Below are 20,912 nucleotides of genomic sequence, written 5' to 3' on the forward strand. Positions count from 1 at the left end.
AGAAACCTGTTTTACTGTGAATAAAATTACTTTTTAAACAGTGGGTGTAAAATAAACAGCTTGTGTGAAAATAAATTAGACCTGACAGGCGCTGAATAAATGGACCGCAAAGGGTTAATAATACGTTAACAAGTTCTCGTTTCATTTAAAACAATAAAGCTGTTATATGTATTTAATACCAATGAATAATAATAATAATAATAATAATAATAATAATAATAATAATATAATAATGTAATGCGTATGAGAATTATGAAACACATAAATACAAACACAGGCTACCTGTTGGCGATAGGTTGTACAGTCTGCTCAGGTGTCTGTAAAAAGCAACAGTATCTAGGACACCTCTATCCAGGCACACAATTTTAAAACTGGCATTTTGTGTGATGCAGGGTGGACCTTGGCATGACAATTTTTCAGGAGTTCTATGCTGAATGCGAGGAATTTGAAAACAATAAACACATTTCTTACAGGTCAGCATTACTGTGCAGTTACAGCATCTGCACCAGAAACTGTGTGCTGTTCTGTCAGGATCCAGACCTCTCACTATCTGGATCAGATTCCCAGGAATCTCAGTCCTTTCATTCAGTTTCAATAGGGCCTATTTGGTGCTCTATGATTGGCTCAAATTCATACAGAAAGTTTTTACCAATAGATTCTAGCTCTTCAAAGTCACTTAGTTCCAGTGTTGTGTGAGACTTGCCATCTTTGTTTACACCCGCCGGTTGAATGCTCCAACCAGTGACGTCACAGCAAAACTTTGTCAATATGGCGGAACACAATTGAAGTGCCGGTTGTCATAGTTTCATTAGTCGTTATTGTGTTATACGATAAATACAATGGTGTTTTCGGTGGGAAGTGTTATCTTTAGTACTTGATGAATCATTTTAAGACATAAACAAGGCTTGAGGGAAAAGGGTCAACCTGGGCCTATGGGCAACCATCAGCCTGGGCCTATGGGAAAGATGTTACTATTGAAAATAAAGAGAATGTCGAACATGTACAAGGTGTAATGGAGGATATGCAGTTTTGCAAACAAAGGTTAGTTTGAATGTTTTTATTTATTTTAGTTCTCTAGGGTTAGTTGGTACACCTTTTATAGTAATTTGGTAACCTATGTGTAACAGTCTGTCAGTGGCACGCGGTAATACTAGTTACTGTTTACCTATTAACTGTGATCTAAACGGCAGCAGATTGAAATATTGCCATCCTTTAGTTTGTCAGTGAACCAGTATTGGGAGAACCATTACATTAAAATGTAAGGTATGTTGTGTAACTCGCAGACATTTTGATCTTGCATTTTGTCATGTAAAATAACACTATGGAGAGAGAGAGTCATTATTTTATTGCAAGAAAATCTTATAGATGAAACACGCGTTCTAAGGGTTTATTATGGACAACACAAAAATGTAATAGAGGTGTTAGTAGAGTCCATTTTACTGTGTTTAGCAATTTTAGCAATCATACTCCAGAGGATCAAATGTCAGTTTCAAAATTGATGATTCATCTTTGACATAATTATTCAGTGGAACTAAGGCACAAATAGAGTCTGAATCTGTTGTGTGATTGATGGGCTGTTGTGAAGAGCTAAGGGCTATTGATTTCCCTGAAACATGTGGTTATGGTTCTAGCTTTTAGTGTTAATCCTTTTAATGTGTAATTTCCATTGTATAAACCTTCCCTGATTATAAGTCACACTGGTTGTCTATTGTGAGGTAGGTGCCTTAGAGATAGCACAGTAAAGATAAATCCCTCAAATCTTGTGCTTTCTTTCAGGGTGTGAAGATATGGTAGATGTGATAAGATTAAAAATGCTTCAGATGGTGCAGCTTTTTAAATGCAAGGAAGATGCAGTTCAGGTATGACCCTTGCCAATTCATATATACTCTATTGCTGCATATGATAAAAGATAAAGAATTGAACAAAAAAAATCAGTTTGTATGTGTATATGTGTGTGCATGTATATCAATTAATATTGCTTTGTGAACACTGTATTCTTGGTTACCTAAAGTGGCATGTTCTTCTTTTATGCACATACAGTACAATATATTTGCCAACTATTTTCGAGGTTTTGTTAGGGTGTCAGTAGCATATCTGCCTTTTTTATTGAGCACATAGACAATTATCTAACTACAATTAAATTGTTAAGAGTTTATATTTCCCACGGTTTCTGGTACTGTGTGTTTTACTCTACTTTTTGTTTTTTTTATTTTATTTATATAGGCAGTTGAATGGTTAAGTGAGCTGCTGGAGGCTCAGCTGAAGACCCATATCAGACTAGGAAATGATGCACAGGAAGTGAAAGGTTTATTAGAAAAACACAGAACATTTGTTGATGTTGCACAGGTATGTGACAGTGGCTTTAAGTATTGCAGATAACGTACTACAAATGCATGTTTTTGGTTCATATTCATTTATTGTGACATTAATATATCTATTACAATTAGTTACAATTAGATATTACAAATAAAATCCAAAGGTATGGTACAGCACACAGTCACACTAATGGATACCTAATATATATACACATATATATATATATATATATATATATATATATATATATATATATATATATATATATATATATATATATATATACATACACACACACACACACACACACACATACCGTGGCTTGCAAAAGTATTCAGACCCCTGACCAATTCTCTCATATTACTGAATTACAAATGGTACATTGAAATTTCGTTCTGTTCGATATTTTATTTTAAAACACTTAAACTCAGAATCAATTATTGTAAGGTGACATTGGTTTTATGTTGGGAAATATTTTTAAGAAAAATAAAAAAACTGAAATATCTTGCTTGCATAAGTATTCAACCCCCACACATTAATATTTGGTAGAGCCACCTTTCGCTGCAATAACAGCTTTAAGTCTTTTGGGGTAAGTATGTACCAGCTTTGCACACAGTGTCGGAGTGATTTTGGCCCATTCTTCTTGGCAGATTTGTTCCAGGTTGTTCAGGTTGGTTGGACGACGCTTGTGGACCACAATTTTCAAATATTGCCACAGATTCTCATGAGATTGAGATCAGGACTTTGACTGGGCCACTGTAGGACATTCACCTTTTTGTTCTTGAGCCACTCCAATGTTGCTTTGGCCTTGTGCTTGGGATCATTGTCCTGCTGAAAGGTGAATTTCCTCCCAAGCTTCAGTTTTTTAGCGGACTGAAGCAGATTCTCTTGCAGTATTTTCCTGTATTTTGCTCCATCTATTCTTCCTTCAATTGTAACAAGATGCCCAGTCCCTGCTGATGAGAAGCATCCCCACAGCATGATGCTGCCACCACCATACTTCACTGTAGGGATGGTGTGTCTTGAGGCATGGGCAGTTTTAGGTTTACGCCACACATAGCTCTTTGAGTTTTGGCCAAAAAGCTCTATCTTGATCTCATCTGACCACAAAACATTTTCCCACATCGCAGCTGGGTCACTCTCATGCTTTCTGGTAAACTCCAGACGTGCTTTCAGATGGTACTTTTTGAGTAACGGCTTCTTTCTTGCCACCCTCCCATACAGGCCAGTGTTATGGAGAGCTCTTGATATGGTTGACTCGTCTACCATTTCTCCATTCCCAGCCACTGAACTCTAGCTCCTTCAAAGTGATTGTTGGCCTCTCTGTGGCTTCTCTCACAAGTCTCCTTCTTGTTTGAGCGCTCAGTTTTGAGGGATGGCCTTTTCTTGGCAGTGCCTGGTTGTGGTGATGCAGCTTCCACTTCCTGATTATTGATTCAACTGTGCTCACTGGGATATCCAAACACTTGGTTATTATTTTGTACCCTTTCCCTAATATATGCATTTGTATTACTTTATCTCTAACTTCTGCAGAATGCTCTTTGGTCTTCATTTTCCTTCAGATTCACAGCCTTACCAATTATACTTCAACAGTGGGGTTTTTATCCAGAAAATGTGACAGCAACTTTAATGGTTCACAGGTGGAGGCCAATAGTAAGGTAATTGTGTCCTCATTATGGCAATTTCTTTTATCGGTGCAAACTGGGAGCATCCACAGCACAGGGGTTGAATACTTATGCAAGCAAGATATTTCAGTTTTTTATTTTTCTTAAAAATATTTCCCAACATAAAACCAATGTCACCTTACAATAATTAATTCTGAGTTTCAGTGTTTAAAAATAAAATATCAAACAGAATGAAATTTCAATGTACCATTTGTAATTCGGTAATATGAGAGAATTGGTCAGGGGTCTGAATTCTTTTGCAAGCCACTGTATATATATATGGATTGTAGCATAACAACAAAACCAGTCTGTATCATCAACTTCAAAACCGCCAAACTCCACGTCTTCGTCGTCTGAACCTTCATCATTGATGATGCAAGCAATTGTCTAAATAATTAATGCACAGAGCATCTACTTCTATGCAGTTTTTTTCTATTCACGTGAGCCAAGATATTTCCTCTCTGGAATTATTCGTGCATAGTTATTAAAAATGCCCGTATTGAATCATTGAGCTTGACTTGTAGATTAAGGCTCTATTTACAGGATTTCCCCAAACTGAAAACATTATGCAATGTGAATTGTAATGTTTTAAAATGCGTCAAGGGTCTTTATTATTTTGGTAAAAGTGAAAATGAATGTGGGCAATTATGTGTAAATGTCCAAAAATTATGAATAAGTAATGATTACGTTTTGCCTTGTACAGAAGTGTGTGTGTGTGTGTGTGTGTGTGTGTGTGTGTGTGTGTGTGTGTGTGTGTGTGTGTGTGTATATATATATATATATATATATCCCTGTAGTCTTTGTTTGCAGAAAATTTTCAAGCATCCCCATGAAGTTTTTATTTTTATGTAATTTATCATGTGACCTTAAGATTTGCAGGGTTATATAAACACTGTATGCTAAATGTGTTGGTGACCACAACAATGATGTCTGGCTCAACATGCCTGCCATATTGAGGTCAAGTGCCAATTTAATTCTGGAGTATAGAGACTGGAGCAATTGTCTTAATATTTGGTACACTGCTGAATCCTACGATTTTATTTTTTTTCCCCCAATTCAATTTCACCAGTTTTTTACCAGAGTTATCCAGGACAAATAAACAGTTTCACTGTTAGGTTATTTTAACCTCTGTCCACATTGATGATAACGATCTTTTTCACATATCCATGTTGCATACAAAGTATTCCAACAGAGATGGCATTATCCAAGATGCTTTGTTTTCGTTCACATATTTATTTCATGTTTTATTTGCAATTTTTAGATGCTTTTTTTTTCTTCTTTAGGCATTTACTGACTGGAAACTGACTTTATTGTGTCTCTTGTATTAATCCCAGAGCACATATGATTATGGCAGACAGCTGCTTCAAGCCACTGTGGTTTTATGTCAGTCACTTCGATGTACTACAAGGTCATCAGGGGACGCACTGCCTCGGCTCAACTGAGTGTGGAAGCAGTTCACAGTAACTTCTGAAGAAAGGATGCATCGACTGGAGAAGGCCAATGCGTTTCACACTGCAGCTGAAAAGGTGGAGTTACACATGTTTTAAAGAATACTCTTCTTTAATAATTCCAAGGCATTTGCAATAATGTAAAAACCAAAAATGTAAAACATGTTTTGAAAGAATGAGACTTGAGAAGTAGATATGTTAGAGATAGTCGCAGTATATGCACCCACCAGTGATCCAACAATTCAGTTCTTCATGTTAAATACCTCACTTTACTGTTTAGTTTACTTAGAGTAAGTAGCAGGGTTCTGAAAAACATAGTGTTGTATCTCCCCACGTGTTGCTACAACTATTTAAATAACATACCTGTAATTTTTCTTTTTGTTGTTAACATCAGTTTTTACACTTGAACATTTTAATTCTGTCTCAGATATTTCAAGATTGCTGCCTAGTGCACTCAGTTTGAGATCAGAGGTGTGTCCTGTGATCACTGCCTGCAGGGGTCTTTTTTTTCTTCTTAAATTAGTTATGAGAGTGTGGTTTCAATATCTATCTGTTTGTAGCGTTCCAAATTCTGTCTAGATCTAGATAGTTTGGACCCCAAGATGAAATACGACCCCAACGTGATGCAGATAATCCACTTTACCTGAAGCTGATCTGAAGAAGATCCGCTTTTGTACTGTTGATATGAAAATAAATCGAATGCTTTGATAATTTTATTGAAAAGACGAGGTCGGCAATGTATTTATTAGGCTACCACATTAACGTTTGTACTGTTACAGTCTTAAATATTTCCAAAGAACAGCACTAGAGAACTCAGGAGAATCTATTAGGCTATTAAAACATAAAAATACAACTTATGCATTAGGTTTGCAAAGGTTCAGTGTATATTAATTACTTTTTTGTATACAGTTATATATATATATATATAACTGAGCAGTTTTTTGGGAGCCCTAAGGACATGGCTTCATCTGCAGATCACGTCGGGGAGAAGATGAAGCTTGTTGGCATGAAGAAGCTACAGGAGGAGGAGGAGGAACTGCAGCTGCAACAGCAGGAGGAAGATGAGGAAGGAGGAGGAGGAGGAGGAGGAATAGCAGCTGCAGCAGCAGGAGGAAGATAAGAACATAAGAACATAAGAAAGATAACAAACGAGAGGAGGCCATTCAGCCCATCTTGCTCGTTTGGTTGTTAGTAGCTTATTGATCCCAAAATCTCATCAAGCAGCTTCTTGAAGGATCCCAGGGTGTCAGCTTCAACAACATTACTGGGGAGTTGATTCCAGACCCTCACAATTCTCTGTGTAAAAAAGTGTCTCCTATTTTCTGTTCTGAATGCCCCTTTTTCTAAACTCCATTTGTGACCCCTGGTCCTTGTTTCTTTTTTCAGGCTGAAAAAGTCCCTTGGGTCGACACTGTCAATACCTTTTAGAATTTTGAATGCTTGAATTAGGTCGCCACGTAGTCTTCTTTGTTCAAGACTGAACAGATTAAATTTTTTTAGCCTGTCTGCATATGACATGCCTTTTAAGCCCGGAATAATTCTGGTCGCTCTTCTTTGCACTCTTTCTAGAGCAGCAATATCTTTTTTATAGCGAGGTGACCAGAACTGAACACAATATTCAAGATGAGGTCTTACTAGTGCATTGTACAGTTTTAACATTACTTCCCTTGATTTAAATTCAACACTTTTCACAATGTATCCGAGCATCTTGTTAGCCTTTTTTATAGCTTCCCCACATTGTCTAGATGAAGACATTTCTGAGTCAACAAAAACTCCTAGGTCTTTTTCATAGATTCCTTCTCCAGTTTCAATATCTCCCATATGATATTTATAATGTACATTTTTATTTCCTGCGTGCAGTACCTTACACTTTTCTCTATTAAATGTCATTTGCCATGTGTCTGCCCAGTTCTGAATCTTGTCTAGATCATTTTGAATGACCTTTGCTGCTGCAACAGTGTTTGCCACTCCTCCTACTTTTGTGTCGTCTGCAAATTTAACAAGTTTGCTTACTATACCAGAATCTAAATCATTAATGTAGATTAGGAATAGCAGAGGACCTAATACTGATCCCTGTGGTACACCACTGGTTACCACACTCCATTCTGAGGTTTTTCCTCTAATCAGTACTTTCTGTTTTCTACATGTTAACCACTCCCTAATCCATGTACATGTGTTTCCTTGAATCCCAACTGCGTTCAGTTTGAGAATTAATCTTTTGTGCGGGACTTTGTCAAAAGCTTTCTGGAAATCTAAATAAACCATGTCATATGCTTTGCAATTATCCATTATCGATGTTGCATCCTCAAAAAAATCAAGCAAGTTAGTTAGACACGATCTCCCTTTCCTAAAACCATGTTGACTGTCTCCCAGGACCCTGTTACCATATAGGTAATTTTCCATTTTGGATCTTATTATAGTTTCCATAAGTTTGCATATAATAGAAGTCAGGCTTACTGGTCTGTAGTTACCTGGTTCAGTTTTGTTTCACTTTTTGTGGTTCGGTATTACGTTTGCAATTTTCCAGTCTGTCGGTACCACCCCTGTGTCAAGAGACTGCTGCATGATCTTGGTTAGCGGTTTGTAAATTACTTCTTTCATTTCTTTGAGTACTACTGGGAGGATCTCATCCGGCCCAGGGGATTTGTTTATTTTAAGAGCTCCTAGTCCCTTTAACACTTCTGCCTCAGTTATGCTAAAGTTATTTAAAACTGGACAGGAACTGGATGACATGTGGGGCATGTTGTCAGTATCTTCCTTTGTAAAAACTTGTGAAAAGTAATCATTTAACATATTTGCTATTTTTTTTTCCTCATCTACGATTTTGCCATTTGTATCTCTTAAACATTTAATCTCCTCTTTGAATGTTCTCTTGCTGTTGTAATATTGGAAAAACATTTTGGAATTGGTTTTAGCTCCCTTAGCAATGTTTATTTCTATTTCTCTCTTGGCCTTTCTAACTTCCTTTTTGACTTGCGTTTGCAGTTCTGTGTACTCTTTCTGCGTACTTTCTTTTTGGTCCTTTTTTAATGCTCTGTAAAGTGCCTTTTTTCGCTGAATATTTTTTTTAATTGATCTATTAAACCATTTTGGCAATTTAGTTTTACATTTAGATTTGTCTACTTTAGGGATATAATTGTTTTGTGCCTCTAGTACTACATTTTTGAAGAACAACCATCCTTCTTCTGTGGGTGTTTTCTCTATTTTACTCCAATCTACTTCGTTAGTCTCTGTTTCATACCTTCATAGTTTGCTTTTCTAAAATTGTAAACCTTAGCTTTAGTCATTTCTTTTGGGGATTTAAAAAACACTTCAAATGAGACCATGTTGTGGTCTGAGTTTGCCAGTGGTTCTCTGACCTCTGTTTTAGTTATTCTATCTTCGTTATTTGAAAAGACTAAATCAAGGCATGCCTCCCCTCTAGTGGGTGCCTTCACAAATTGTGTTAGGAAGCAGTCATTTGTCATTTCCACCATTTCTATTTCATCCTTCGCGCTACCCACCGGGTTTTCCCATTTTATTTGGGGGAAGTTGAAATCCCCCATTAGTATGGCTTCTCCTTTGCTACACACATTTCTAATGTCATTGTATAACAGATTATTTTGCTCACCGTCTGAATCTGGCGGTCTATAGCATGCTCCTATTATTATGCCTTTTGAATTTTTGTCCGTTATTCTGACCCATATTGATTCGGTTTTATTTTCTTTGTCCAGGTTTAACACCTGGGCTTCAAGACTGTTTCTTATGTATAGCGCTACCCCTCCTCCTCTTCTGTCCTGCCTGTCTTTCCTATACAGTGTATACCCACAAATATTATATTCGTCCCCATCACTCTCAGACAACCACGTTTCTGTAACACCTATCACATCATAGTTACCTGTTAGTGCAGTAGCTTCAAGTTCTAGAATTTTGTTTCTGATACTTCTAGCATTTAGATAAATACATTTAATGGTTGTCTTACCTGAGTTGTTGTTCTTGTTTTGATGCGGTCTCCCTTCTGTTTTTTTGTTGATTTCTCCCCCCTTCCTTTCTAGTTTAAATGCTTCTGAACCTGCTCGAGGATCTTTTCTCCGAGTAGACTAGTTCCCTTGTTATTTAAATGCAGTCCATCCCGTCTATACAGATAGTCCTCGTTGTAGAATGTGGTCCAATGATCAAGATAGGTGAAGCCTTCCCGTGTGCACCACGTCTTCAGCCATGCGTTTTGATTAATTATTTCCAGCTGTCCATATGGTCCTTTGCAAGGTGCGGGTAGTATACCAGAAAATACCACAGTTTTGGTTTTCTCTTTTAATTTCCTTCCTAGCTCTCTGAATTTGTTTTGCAGGGATTTTGGTCTGTCTCTTCCAATGTTGTTTGTACCGATGTGGACGACTACTACCGGGTCGTCTCCTGTTCGTTCTAGGAGCCTGTCTACGTTCTCAGTGATGTGCTTGACCGAGGCTCTCGGAAGGCAGCACACTGTTGTAGTAAGGGGGTCCAAACTGCGAATTGAACTTGCTGTGTTTCTCAATATGGAGTCCCCAACAATCATGACCTCCCTTCTTTTTGCTGTCTGGTCACCACTGTCAATAGGGTCCTGGATGTTGTTCCTTTCATTCTCTTGTTGTTGGTTCTGCTCATCAAAATTCTGAAGTGACTCAAATCTGTTGGTTGTTTTGATTTCTGGTGGTTGTGTTTGACGAAGTTTCTTTTTTTCCCTGCTTCTGCCTACCTGAACCCAGCTGTTCTGACCTTCTATCTCCCTGGTGGCTTTCAGTCTGTTAGGGGTGATGCAGACTTCCATGAATTGTGGGTGTGCCAGTTCCTCAAGATCCTGTTGCTGTCTCACTTCTGATGAGGAAGAAGAAGGAGGAGGAGGAGGAAAGAACATAAGAACATAAGAAAGTTTACAAACGAGAGGAGGCCATTCGGCCCATCTTGCTCGTTTGGTTGTTAGTAGCTTATTGATCCCAAAATCTCATCAAGCAGCTTCTTGAAGGATCCCAGGGTGTCAGCTTCAACAACATTACTGGGGAGTTGATTCCAGACCCTCACAATTCTCTGTGTAAAAAAGTGCCTCCTATTTTCTGTTCTGAATGCCCCTTTGTCTAATCTCTATTTGTGACCCCTGGTCCTTGTTTCTTTTTTCAGGCTGAAAAAGTCCCTTGGGTCGACACTCTCAATACCTTTTAGAATTTTGAATGCTTGAATTAGGTCGCCACGTAGTCTTCTTTGTTCAAGACTGAACAGATTCAATTCTTTTAGCCTGTCTGCATATGACATGCCTTTTAAGCCCGGAATAATTCTGGTCGCTCTTCTTTGCACTCTTTCTAGAGCAGCAATGTCTTTTTTATAGCGAGATGACCAGAACTGCACACAATATTCAAGATGAGGTCTTACTAGTGCATTGTACAGTTTTAACATTACTTCCCTTGATTTAAATTCAACACTTTTCACAATGTATCAAAGCATCTTGTTAGCCTTTTTTATAGCTTCCCCACATTGTCTAGATGAAGACATTTCTGAGTCAACAAAAACTCCTAGGTCTTTTTCATAGATTCCTTCTCCAATTTCAGTATCTCCCATATGATATTTATAATGTACATTTTTATTGCCTGCATGCAGTACCTTACACTTTTCTCTATTAAATGTCATTTGCCATGTGTCTGCCCAGTTCTGAATCTTGTCTAGATCATTTTGAATGACCTTTGCTGCTGCAACGGTGTTTGCCACTCCTCCTACTTTTGTGTCGTGTGCAAATTTAACAAGTTTGCTTACTATACCAGAATCGAAATCATTAATGTAGATTAGGAATAGCAGAGGACCTAATACTAATCCCTGTGGTACACCGCTGGTTACCACACTCCATTCTGAGGTTTTTCCTCTAATCAGTACCACTCCCTAATCCATGTACATGCGGACTAATGGACTCTCCTGTGTCACCTCATACAGAGCTTGCAATCAGCATGGCATCCTCATGTCATAACTTCAATAGAATGATTCCACAGCCATTTGAGAATGACTTCCATTCTAACAGACTACGCCTCACCAAGGCATATTAACTTATCATGTGCTGCATAAGGCTCCTCCTCCTCCAGTTATATTATTAAAGAAAAGTACTACAAACATTGCACTGAAGTTCCCTCAAAGCTTTACCTGGCCTGTTATCTGTTAATGCTGACAGTTGACTCAAGATTTTAATGGTGCTACTAAAAGTATAGAATGTCCAGGTGCAACTTCTGTCCATGATTACTTGGTGATGTAGAATTTTTAGATGTTAGGCAAACTTCCTGTTTGTAGACAGTAAGAAAACTATTTTAGAATTTTTGTCTTTAATTTGTTATACCTTAAAATGTTGCTGCATCTTTTTTTATTGTGCCAATATGCAACCTGCCCTGAAAGCCTCTGATGTAAATTGCCTAACCTGCTGTTTTTAAGCAGATATTGGCAAGTGAAACCAGCTTTTTAAAAATGTTCCAAGATTGCTGCGTACCCGTGCACTTCAAGAAACAAGTGATGGGCAAAGCTTTGTTTAAATAATTAGTATAATAATAAAAAATGGAAAACTTTTATAGTAAACCGTGGAAAGGTTCAATAAATAAACTATTACATGGGAACTATTATCTTTGGAATATACTTGTGATTCTTCTTGTTTGTTTCTTGTGCTTTGTGTAACACCTGCTGTTTGATTTTAGGGCACAGGAAATCTGAAAGTATTTATTTGGAGTTTGTCTTGCCATGTAAAAGTTGTGAATGTGGCTGCAAACTGCAGTATCTGTGGTATATTTGTGTATAATCGTGTGTGGCCACTAGGTGTCACTACTGCATAATTTCACAGCAGAAAAGTTTATTTTATGGCAGCTTTTAATTGTCATCAATGAATATATGCAAGCACTAGCTGATGCAGTAATATTCCAGTTGGTTTATTTATTTATTTATTTATTCATCTTAGCCGCTGTATCTATTCTGTTTAAAGTTGCCATATTTTCTGAAGACATTTTGAAAATGCTCCAAGTATTTATTTACTACTATATAATATTGCTAAGGGTTCATAAGATACTTGAATGTATTTCACTTCTGGAATTCAGTTTTCCCCCTATTCCAGACAATTACCACAAAGCAGCAGCAATTTTAACAGTGTTATATTTTTACTGCCATTTAGAATAGTTGGACATAAACATTTTAAACGGTATAATAATAGATATAGGCAATGTAATTTAAGCAGTTACAAATTTGCTATTACATAAAACAATGCTTATAAGTAAATTATATTTGGTATTTCACCAGTTTAATTTGTCATATAAAGTTAACAAACATCTGGTCATGAAATCAGTGAAGGTCTATGCCACACCTGCAGCTTTCAGCCATAAACCACAATTGTATCTATTGTTTTTATATTGTCTATCAGCAGCACATCTTAGTATTGACTCCATTAAACTTGTTTTAATTAAAGCATTATCCCCTAAATGTGATAAATACATTTTGAGCAATCTAAAATAGTTTTAATCTTGTCCAACAGATGCTGGAGTGATATTTGTGCAGTAGTGTTGAATTACTTACATTATAAGTTAACATTTGGATTGGGGCTAAGGTAGAAGTCTATTGCACTTTATATTTAATAAAATAATAATAATTTTAAAAAAATGTGATGCATGAAAGTAGATGTGATTTCTAATCGGACAACATTTATTGGGGTTTAGTATCTATGGCAAACTAGTGAGTTGTGAAACAGTTATAAACCTAACAATGCATTGTTTAAAATTGAAGGGAAGTGTAGCAAATCAACATACTTTGCTAGTTGGTGACCTTTATGCATAGTGCTTCATGTAGTACTTCAGTGGTGTGCAAGATAATTAGTTGGAATAACAACACCACCAAATCATTGTTTCCTTCAGGGCTATTTCAGAACTCTGGACTGGAAATAACAGCTGGAGTGGTGAAGTGTGCAGTAAATTCAAAATATTTACTTAGAATTGCTAGAAAACCAGACAGAAATGTAAACTTCAGAAAGTTTTAATTAGAAAAAAGGTAGTTGTGTGGTGAAAAATATTTAAAATTTTATCATTTAATTTTATATTAGGTGGGATATACAATCAGTAATTAGGTGTTGTGGATCTAGAGAAAATCTTGTTGATTTAAATAATATTTATATATTGGGTCAGAGGCAGTGCATTGAATAGAAAAAATAATATATAATGGGACTGGGAAAATATTTACAAGGCCAATGTGCTGTAGGGACACATTTTACAGACTCGACATCAACTATAAAGCAGACCGACACAAGAATGCTTCCAGATAATCTATAGACAAGCTAAAGTTTATGCTTAGTAGATAACTTGTTAGATAACAAATGTGTCTATGACTGATTATTGGCAGTTACTTAGTAGTTATGACAAAAATAGCAAGCACTGATAAAGATGTTAACTTGAAGTCAAGAGATGACATGCTCATGCTTTTTGTATTCTGTAGACCTGTTTAGTCAGAGCAAAAAAAATAAGAGACTATGCAAATGAATACTTGGAAATCACTGCATGTCATGTGAGAAGAATGATAAAATACATTTTCTGATATCTTATTAGCTTTAGAAATATTATCTCTTGCCACTTTTCTTCTGTTCTAGATAGTTTGGTGCCAAAACCTACATGAGACATAAGGTTCTATTTTGATTATCTAAACCATGGCAGATTTAAAATCAACAGCTTTTTGTGAATCCTCTGGGACAGAGGGTTTATGAGTTTAATGGACGGCTATTTAGATCTGCCAGTATTCCGAAATATATACCCCACTGACTTGCAGTGTTATGCCAGACAGCTATTAGGGACTCATTGAACCAAGCTGAGAAGCTTTTTAATACACCTTTTAAAACCCTGTCTTAACATTTAGATTGACTATAGAATTTGAATAGTGTAAGTTTAACTTTAAATTCAGTTTAACTGAGTAAACATCGAAAACACAATTTCTTTTTTGAGGTGATGGTTTAACTGGTGGGCGGTCCTGTCTGTCTGCTGCCTGTCATCTGCTGCTCTGACAACTTCTAAATTTAACCTGCTTGTGATTTAATGCTGGGTGCTGGATGGTCACTTGGGCTAATTTATCAGTCGTTCCAAGCAGATGGTAACTCTATGCAGAGCCTGCAGTTCCTCTGATGTCCTTGACTTGTCTGAGTTTCTGATATCCGCCACTCTGTTTCTTTCTTGGCTGTTTCTTAAGTTCAGCAGCTGCAGTGTCACTTGCCCAAGTGAAGCAAAGTGGTTCTGTAAAGTCATATGAAGATCTCTGGTCACTGTGACGCTATTTCGTTTTTACTTGGTAGACCATTTAAAGCTCAGTAGTGCACCATATATTTTTACATTGCATATTCAAGTGTGTTGTTACAGAGGCCCATGTCTGTTAGGCTTCCTGAGTGATTTTAAAGGGCTTGAATGTATGTGTTTAACTCTTTACTGCAGCAGGTAATAGCACAGGCATATACTTTGTTTAGAAATGTAGACAAACTATTGAACACCCGTTTACCACTAGAAGATACAAACTTTCACCAGTATGCTCTCTGTGTATTTCTTACACAATTTAATGTACTGTATTTATAATTATACTTGCACTAAAAGTGTGCCAATATGCTTGCTATTGAATCTTTCGTTTGGTCAATTCTTGCAAAGATAACACGAGTAAAGATTGATACAGAATAATTGACAGCCCTAATTTCTTATTTTTTATATATATATATAATATATATATATATATATATATATTTTATATATCAATTAAAAATCACAGTTAACTTCTGCAATTCACGCATTCAGTTTTTGGGAGTATTTTAATGCACATTAATCGCAGTCCTCTGTCTTGTCCCTCTTAGCATACCATAATTAATTTCCTGAGCCTTTTAATATACTCAAGTGCACGCCAGTACTGAATGAATGCCGTCATCGTTTGTATATAAAATTAGTCACGGAACTGCATTATTTAGCAAACCACTTAAGCTGAAGGACTTGTGAATGGGAAGTTTATTTTTTCATTGGATAGAAAGAGGGTTGTATTTACTGTCAAAGTGAGTTTCATACCAGCTGCATGCTGCTAAACATACGTTCACTTCTCAGAATACACTTTCTAGTAGTTCTGCTAAAGACAACAAATGTACAAGTGGAACCAGTCAGTTTTGACAGAGTACTATTTTAGAAACCCATGCATCAAGTATCATACTATAACCAGTGCTGGTGCACTTTTGATAGATAACATTGTAGCTTTGTTTTAATACAATAACCACAATTTTAAACAATATCATTTACAATTATGCAGGGTATAACTGTCACTCAGTGACTGTTTTGTTTGATTTAGGTAATTTCAAGTTCTTAAAATATATTTTTAAATGCAGTAAGGTGAGTAATAAACTGACTCCATTGCTTAAAAAAAAAAAGTTTTTAAAATAACTTAATGGGAGTGAAAATAAAATTGCCCTTGAGGAATGTAACTTTCAGTGAATTTAACTTGGTTACAAGTATAGACAATTGCATCTGTCTTTATTAATGTATTTATTTGTTTGTTTGTTTGTTTATTTTTTGGTGACTTAATATTCAGGGTATTTTTGGGTTTCAATGCAAACATTCATATGCTGCCTCTAATAAAACTTACTGCACACTTTGTACAGGCATACACACTAGCATTTAGGGTCATGGGCTGATTTTTTAAGCCCTACCAGGATCCTGTGTGTAAGTGCTGCAGAGATAAAAATGAATTGATATTTTCAATTTATCATTTGCTTATCCAGTGTCATATGATGTTTTGTGAACGGGCCAGCAGTAAACACACTGCTATTTGGGTCTGACAATGTGTGGGAGGGGGGTACAGTGCAGTGCAACCAAACTAGGGGTGTGACAAATAGCCTTGTGCACAGTGATAATCCCAGTGGGTATTTCTATCTTTAACTTGCTGTTCTTTACTCTGTCAACTTTCAGTGCTTGCTGTAGTATATTCATTCAATCCAAGGGCTCAGTGGGGACTGAAGTTTTATGGGGGTGTCTTGTGTACTACTGTGGATACAGGATCTGAAACGAGGATGAGACTGGAGTACAACTGCTGTTAAAAGAACTGGAATCAAGGCTGTTACCACTGCTGTAAATAGAAATAAACCTGCGGCAACAGTAGAACCGACATTGGACTACTACTGTTCAGCAATACCAGGACGGGAAGCGCTTCAGTGGGAGGACGTGGGATTAAGAGTGTGTATGGCTTGCTGTTAGAATAATTTTGCCATCTTTGACTATATGAAGCTTGGATTGAGGTGACCATGTCCAATGAAGGAGACTATGGAGGTCAGCCTTCCACAACAACCGTTAGTACTGTTGCAGTCCAAGCAGGGGATTCACGGATCATTGTAGCATTACTAAAGGTATATCTTTATTTTAAATATATATTTGCATGCTTTACAGTTACAGGCTACACTGTACTTCAGGTTTACATAAATACCCAGATTGAGCAGATATTTTATTATAGTGCTTCAATTAAAAAGAAAAACAGTATTTTGATTCTTTATAGAAAAATGATTGTCATTGCTAAAAGTTATCATCCTTCAATGTATTTAAAATGTGTTCAAGTTGTTCAAATGCAAACACTGATTGGCTTCTAAATAGTAAAACAAATCTATTGTAAAAGAAATTATGTTTGTTTGTAGAAGCAACAATGTATGCAGAGTATACTCAAAGGGTTATTTAATTGTTATCATGAAATAACCCTTTTAAAAACAGTCTGTTTTTCCCATGTATTTCAAGCCAATCAATTGATAATGTGACAACTGCACTGTGTTTCCAACACAAATCTCCGTGACATTGCAACCATATTGGTTTACACAAGATCCTGACAAAATGTGTCACTTCACTCATTGGTTGCTGATTTGTTATGGCCAGTCACCGATTAAAGCTGTATTGACTCACAGTTTTATTTAATACTTATATAATGAATGTGTTTAAGTTTGCTAGTGAAGCACAAGCTTCCTCGTGTTTGTCAGTTTGGTAAGTACCTGATACAATTCACAGCAGTAGGGGGTTATAAATACAGGATGCAAAACAGATGTCTTTCCAAATGTGGTTTTTGTTACACTGTAAATATTTTCAATACCGACTTCAAACCTGTTTTTAAAACCATATGTTTGTCATTACATGCACAGTTCAGTGCCAGTCAGTGATGTCATAGCTACACTTGTTCCCTTCCCTTGTTGTGTGCCCAGAATCAATAACACAGTTTTTCAATTAGGCATTTGTATGTAGAAAAAAAAAGTACCCCAATGTATAATTCCAATACAAAGATAGTAATTAATACTAGTACCAGCAAAAGTATATTTCCAAGCTTTATTTTCTTAAGTAAAACAATAACTTCAGCTTATAATGATACTTCCTAATTTGCTAAATCATTTACAGTCATTTATCATATCGGCTTTTTCTCATGTATATGGCTTGTTAATCTGTTATTCTTGTTGTCATGTTGCATAAGCAAGAAGAGAATGTGGTATACAATATGTCCTTTAATGTTGCTATGTGGCACACAGGAATCTCAAGCATGTGGTAATGAAAAGGGCAACACACACTTGCAAATAATCGTTTGCTGTACAGGTAAACTTCCCTACACACAGAAAGTAGAACAAAAATACCACACTCTGCTTCTGTAACCAATGTAGAACCGCACGTCCGGTATAACATGGTAATGTTGTTTACAAATAATCTTTGCTCAGGTGCTCTTTTACAGCTGTGGGGTAACTGTTCTATGGCTATTGGGAGCATATCACTCTTAATTTATGTTTAGGTACAGTATATAACTGCATTTACTCCCACTGTTTGCTGTTTCTGTAATGTAATTAAACCAAAAATCTGTAATATTTTCCAGTAGAAAATATTGCAGACCCCTTTATATCTGTGGCCTTAGCAGCAATTCAACATTTATTGAAATGAATATCACGTGAATAAAAGGGCATTTACTGTAAACAGGTTTGTAGAATTACTTTGTTTTTTATTTGTGTTTTCAGTAGTTTAATTGATCCTTGCCTTGTCTGGAGAAATTTAACACACATCTCAAACATTCTACCAGAATATTAGACTCTATAGTGCTACTCAGTATTCCCTTTCCATTGTTCTTATCTGATTCTTCCACTGTGTTTTAGTGTGGAACACTGGTGCAGCTCCAGCTGGCTGAATCCACACCGAATCTGTTAGAGATTGGAAGTAATCAAGATGAGACCAAGAAGCTACTTCATGGACATGAAGTCCTGTTGGCAAAACTCAAGGTAATTATGAAGTTAAGAAGATCCATAAATCAAGGGATAGTAATTGAAGTCTGCCAGGGTGATAATGGATGATAATGGTTTCAAAGTAAAGTGTTTCCTTAACTATATTTGCGTGTTCACACCAATTAGTATACTTTCTCTCCTCTTTCAACAAACAGGCCATTTTTTTACAGGGCTGTAAAAACTGGTTGGAACATTGACCGTGAATATATACAGAATTCATAACCCAATCGTTAAAACTACAAATCCATCCTCTTCCCATGAATCTTTGGTTTCTTGCTTTTCTGAAAGACATTAAATGTCATGAGATGACATTACTATTATATAAACACAGAATATCCAGTTAAAAGGGTAATATCAAAGGTGTTAATAACTATCATGCAATTCTCTGCAAACATGAAACTCCCTTTGCAACACCTAAGTAGTGTCAGGTGGGATCAATACCTAATGCATAGGGAGGGAATCTAAAATATCTGGCAGGATAATAGACTTGGACACCCATTTCAAAGTGAAAGTAAAGTTAGGGGAAACTAAAAAATCTACAGAAAATTATACAAGACTTGAACGAAAAATGTTTGCTAATAGAGTGATAGAGGGGCGTATTTATAACATAAAGAACATGTCAACTCTACAAAGCACACATCATCACATTTGAAAGCAGAGAAGCTGTAACTCAATTACTTTTTAGCCTTGTGACTCTAACCTAATTATCATCTTGTTCATTTTGTTTGACCAATGATGTTTCCTTGCTACAAGTGTCCATAATACAAGCTGTCACCAAGTGATCCAGGACCATACAGATCGACCTACAACTGTAGCAGAGCTACTGGAGATATTTGCACTGTTTTGCTTCTGGGAAAAGTCCCTGTCTTAATATGGCTGACTAGTATAGTATGTATAATGATCTGTGATACAGTACAGAAATATTAAATAAGATATATAGTTTGTTTTTATTATAGTCAACACATTGGATTTACTGAGGTATCCAGTATGGTACTCATTTTTTGTAAAAGTTTATTTAAGTTAAACATTCATTTCTTAAAAACAGTCATACATTTAGCTGATTGCATCCATCTGTTTGTACAAAAGATCAAGCCGAACAAAATAACATATGACGTGCCAAACCCCAATTTAAACTTTGTTTGGTCTTCTAGAAGATTTTTAATATGAAGGTAAATTACTAACAGGTCCTGCCACAATGACATCATGAAGTACTCCTTTGCAATCAGTGCCATGTGCATGCAATATGTGTTAGGATTTTATAAAATGGATAATGTTATGATTTTTTTTTCTATGATTGTCTCCTTTAAGAAAATAAGTTAGATTTGTTTATTACAATATACAATATTACAGTCTTATTTGGAATAGAGATGTACTGATTTAAAATGCATGCTATGTCTTATGTACTCATGGTACTTAAATATCTTAAATAAATAAAATACATTATTTGTTAACTAATAGTACATCAATAAGTGTGACCAATGTTAATGATAGGACAATCATTTAAAATAACACAATGTAATTACAGTACACCTTTATAGACACCTAATTACTAATACCTGATTTATACCACAGCGTAAAGCTCCCCATAAGTTAATGTGTCATTACAATTCTATAGTCATCCCTTTTAATCATAATCTTTAACAACATGTTTATTAGAAGCAAATTAATATATTTAAACTTAAGTGTAACTGCTAAATGAACAGTACACTGGACACTATCTGCGAGACAAAAGTGTGCCTGAAGTTTATGCACACAATTGTTGGAAAATGTAATTAGTTCTGAGAAATAGCCTCTAGCCTCCTCAGATGTAGTTTTTATTACAATGCATTTATAATGTTTATGCACACGATTCAGGCAGTTGAGTTAAAATATGAAATACAGGAATCATTTAAATGCAATCTTATATTAATGTCTAAATGATGTATGGTTTCTTTTAAGCTATTCCGTTACAGTTCAGGGGTGCTTTTTTAATATTACAAGTAAATGACATGATTCTAGTTTATTTTCTTATTTGTATTTGTATAGGCACATGAGAATGGTGTTTGGAGCTTGCTGGGTGAAGCTGATAAAACTGCAGAGGAAAACCTGGATCAAGAACAGGTGTACGGTGCCATGGCAACCACTCTGAGTGAGGCCTGGGTGGGTCTAATAGACCTCTTGGAAAAGCGTAAGGAACTCTTACATCTCGCTTTGGACTTTTTTGAAAGAGCCTTGGAAGTAAGTGTTACA

General features: G+C 36.1%; 1 protein-coding gene and 1 pseudogene across 1 annotated transcript in view; both read left to right on the forward strand.

The window, feature by feature from the left end:
• Positions 1-12,121, forward strand: part of LOC121323043 — a 36,215-nt pseudogene extending 24,094 nt beyond the window's left edge.
• A 4,211-nt stretch (positions 12,122-16,332) lies between these two features.
• The window catches only part of LOC121323689 (coiled-coil domain-containing protein 141-like), a 35,756-nt gene continuing 31,176 nt past the window's right edge, over positions 16,333-20,912 (forward strand). Inside the window, exons 1-3 of the mRNA XM_041264882.1 lie at positions 16,333-16,796; positions 18,558-18,680; positions 20,709-20,900. Coding sequence (XP_041120816.1) covers positions 16,695-16,796; positions 18,558-18,680; positions 20,709-20,900 — 417 coding nt within the window. The 5' untranslated portion in view covers positions 16,333-16,694. The remainder of the gene's footprint in view (positions 16,797-18,557; positions 18,681-20,708; positions 20,901-20,912) is intronic.

Source organism: Polyodon spathula, chromosome 11 (genome assembly GCF_017654505.1).
Source record: "Polyodon spathula isolate WHYD16114869_AA chromosome 11, ASM1765450v1, whole genome shotgun sequence".
Lineage (NCBI taxonomy): Eukaryota > Metazoa > Chordata > Actinopteri > Acipenseriformes > Polyodontidae > Polyodon > Polyodon spathula.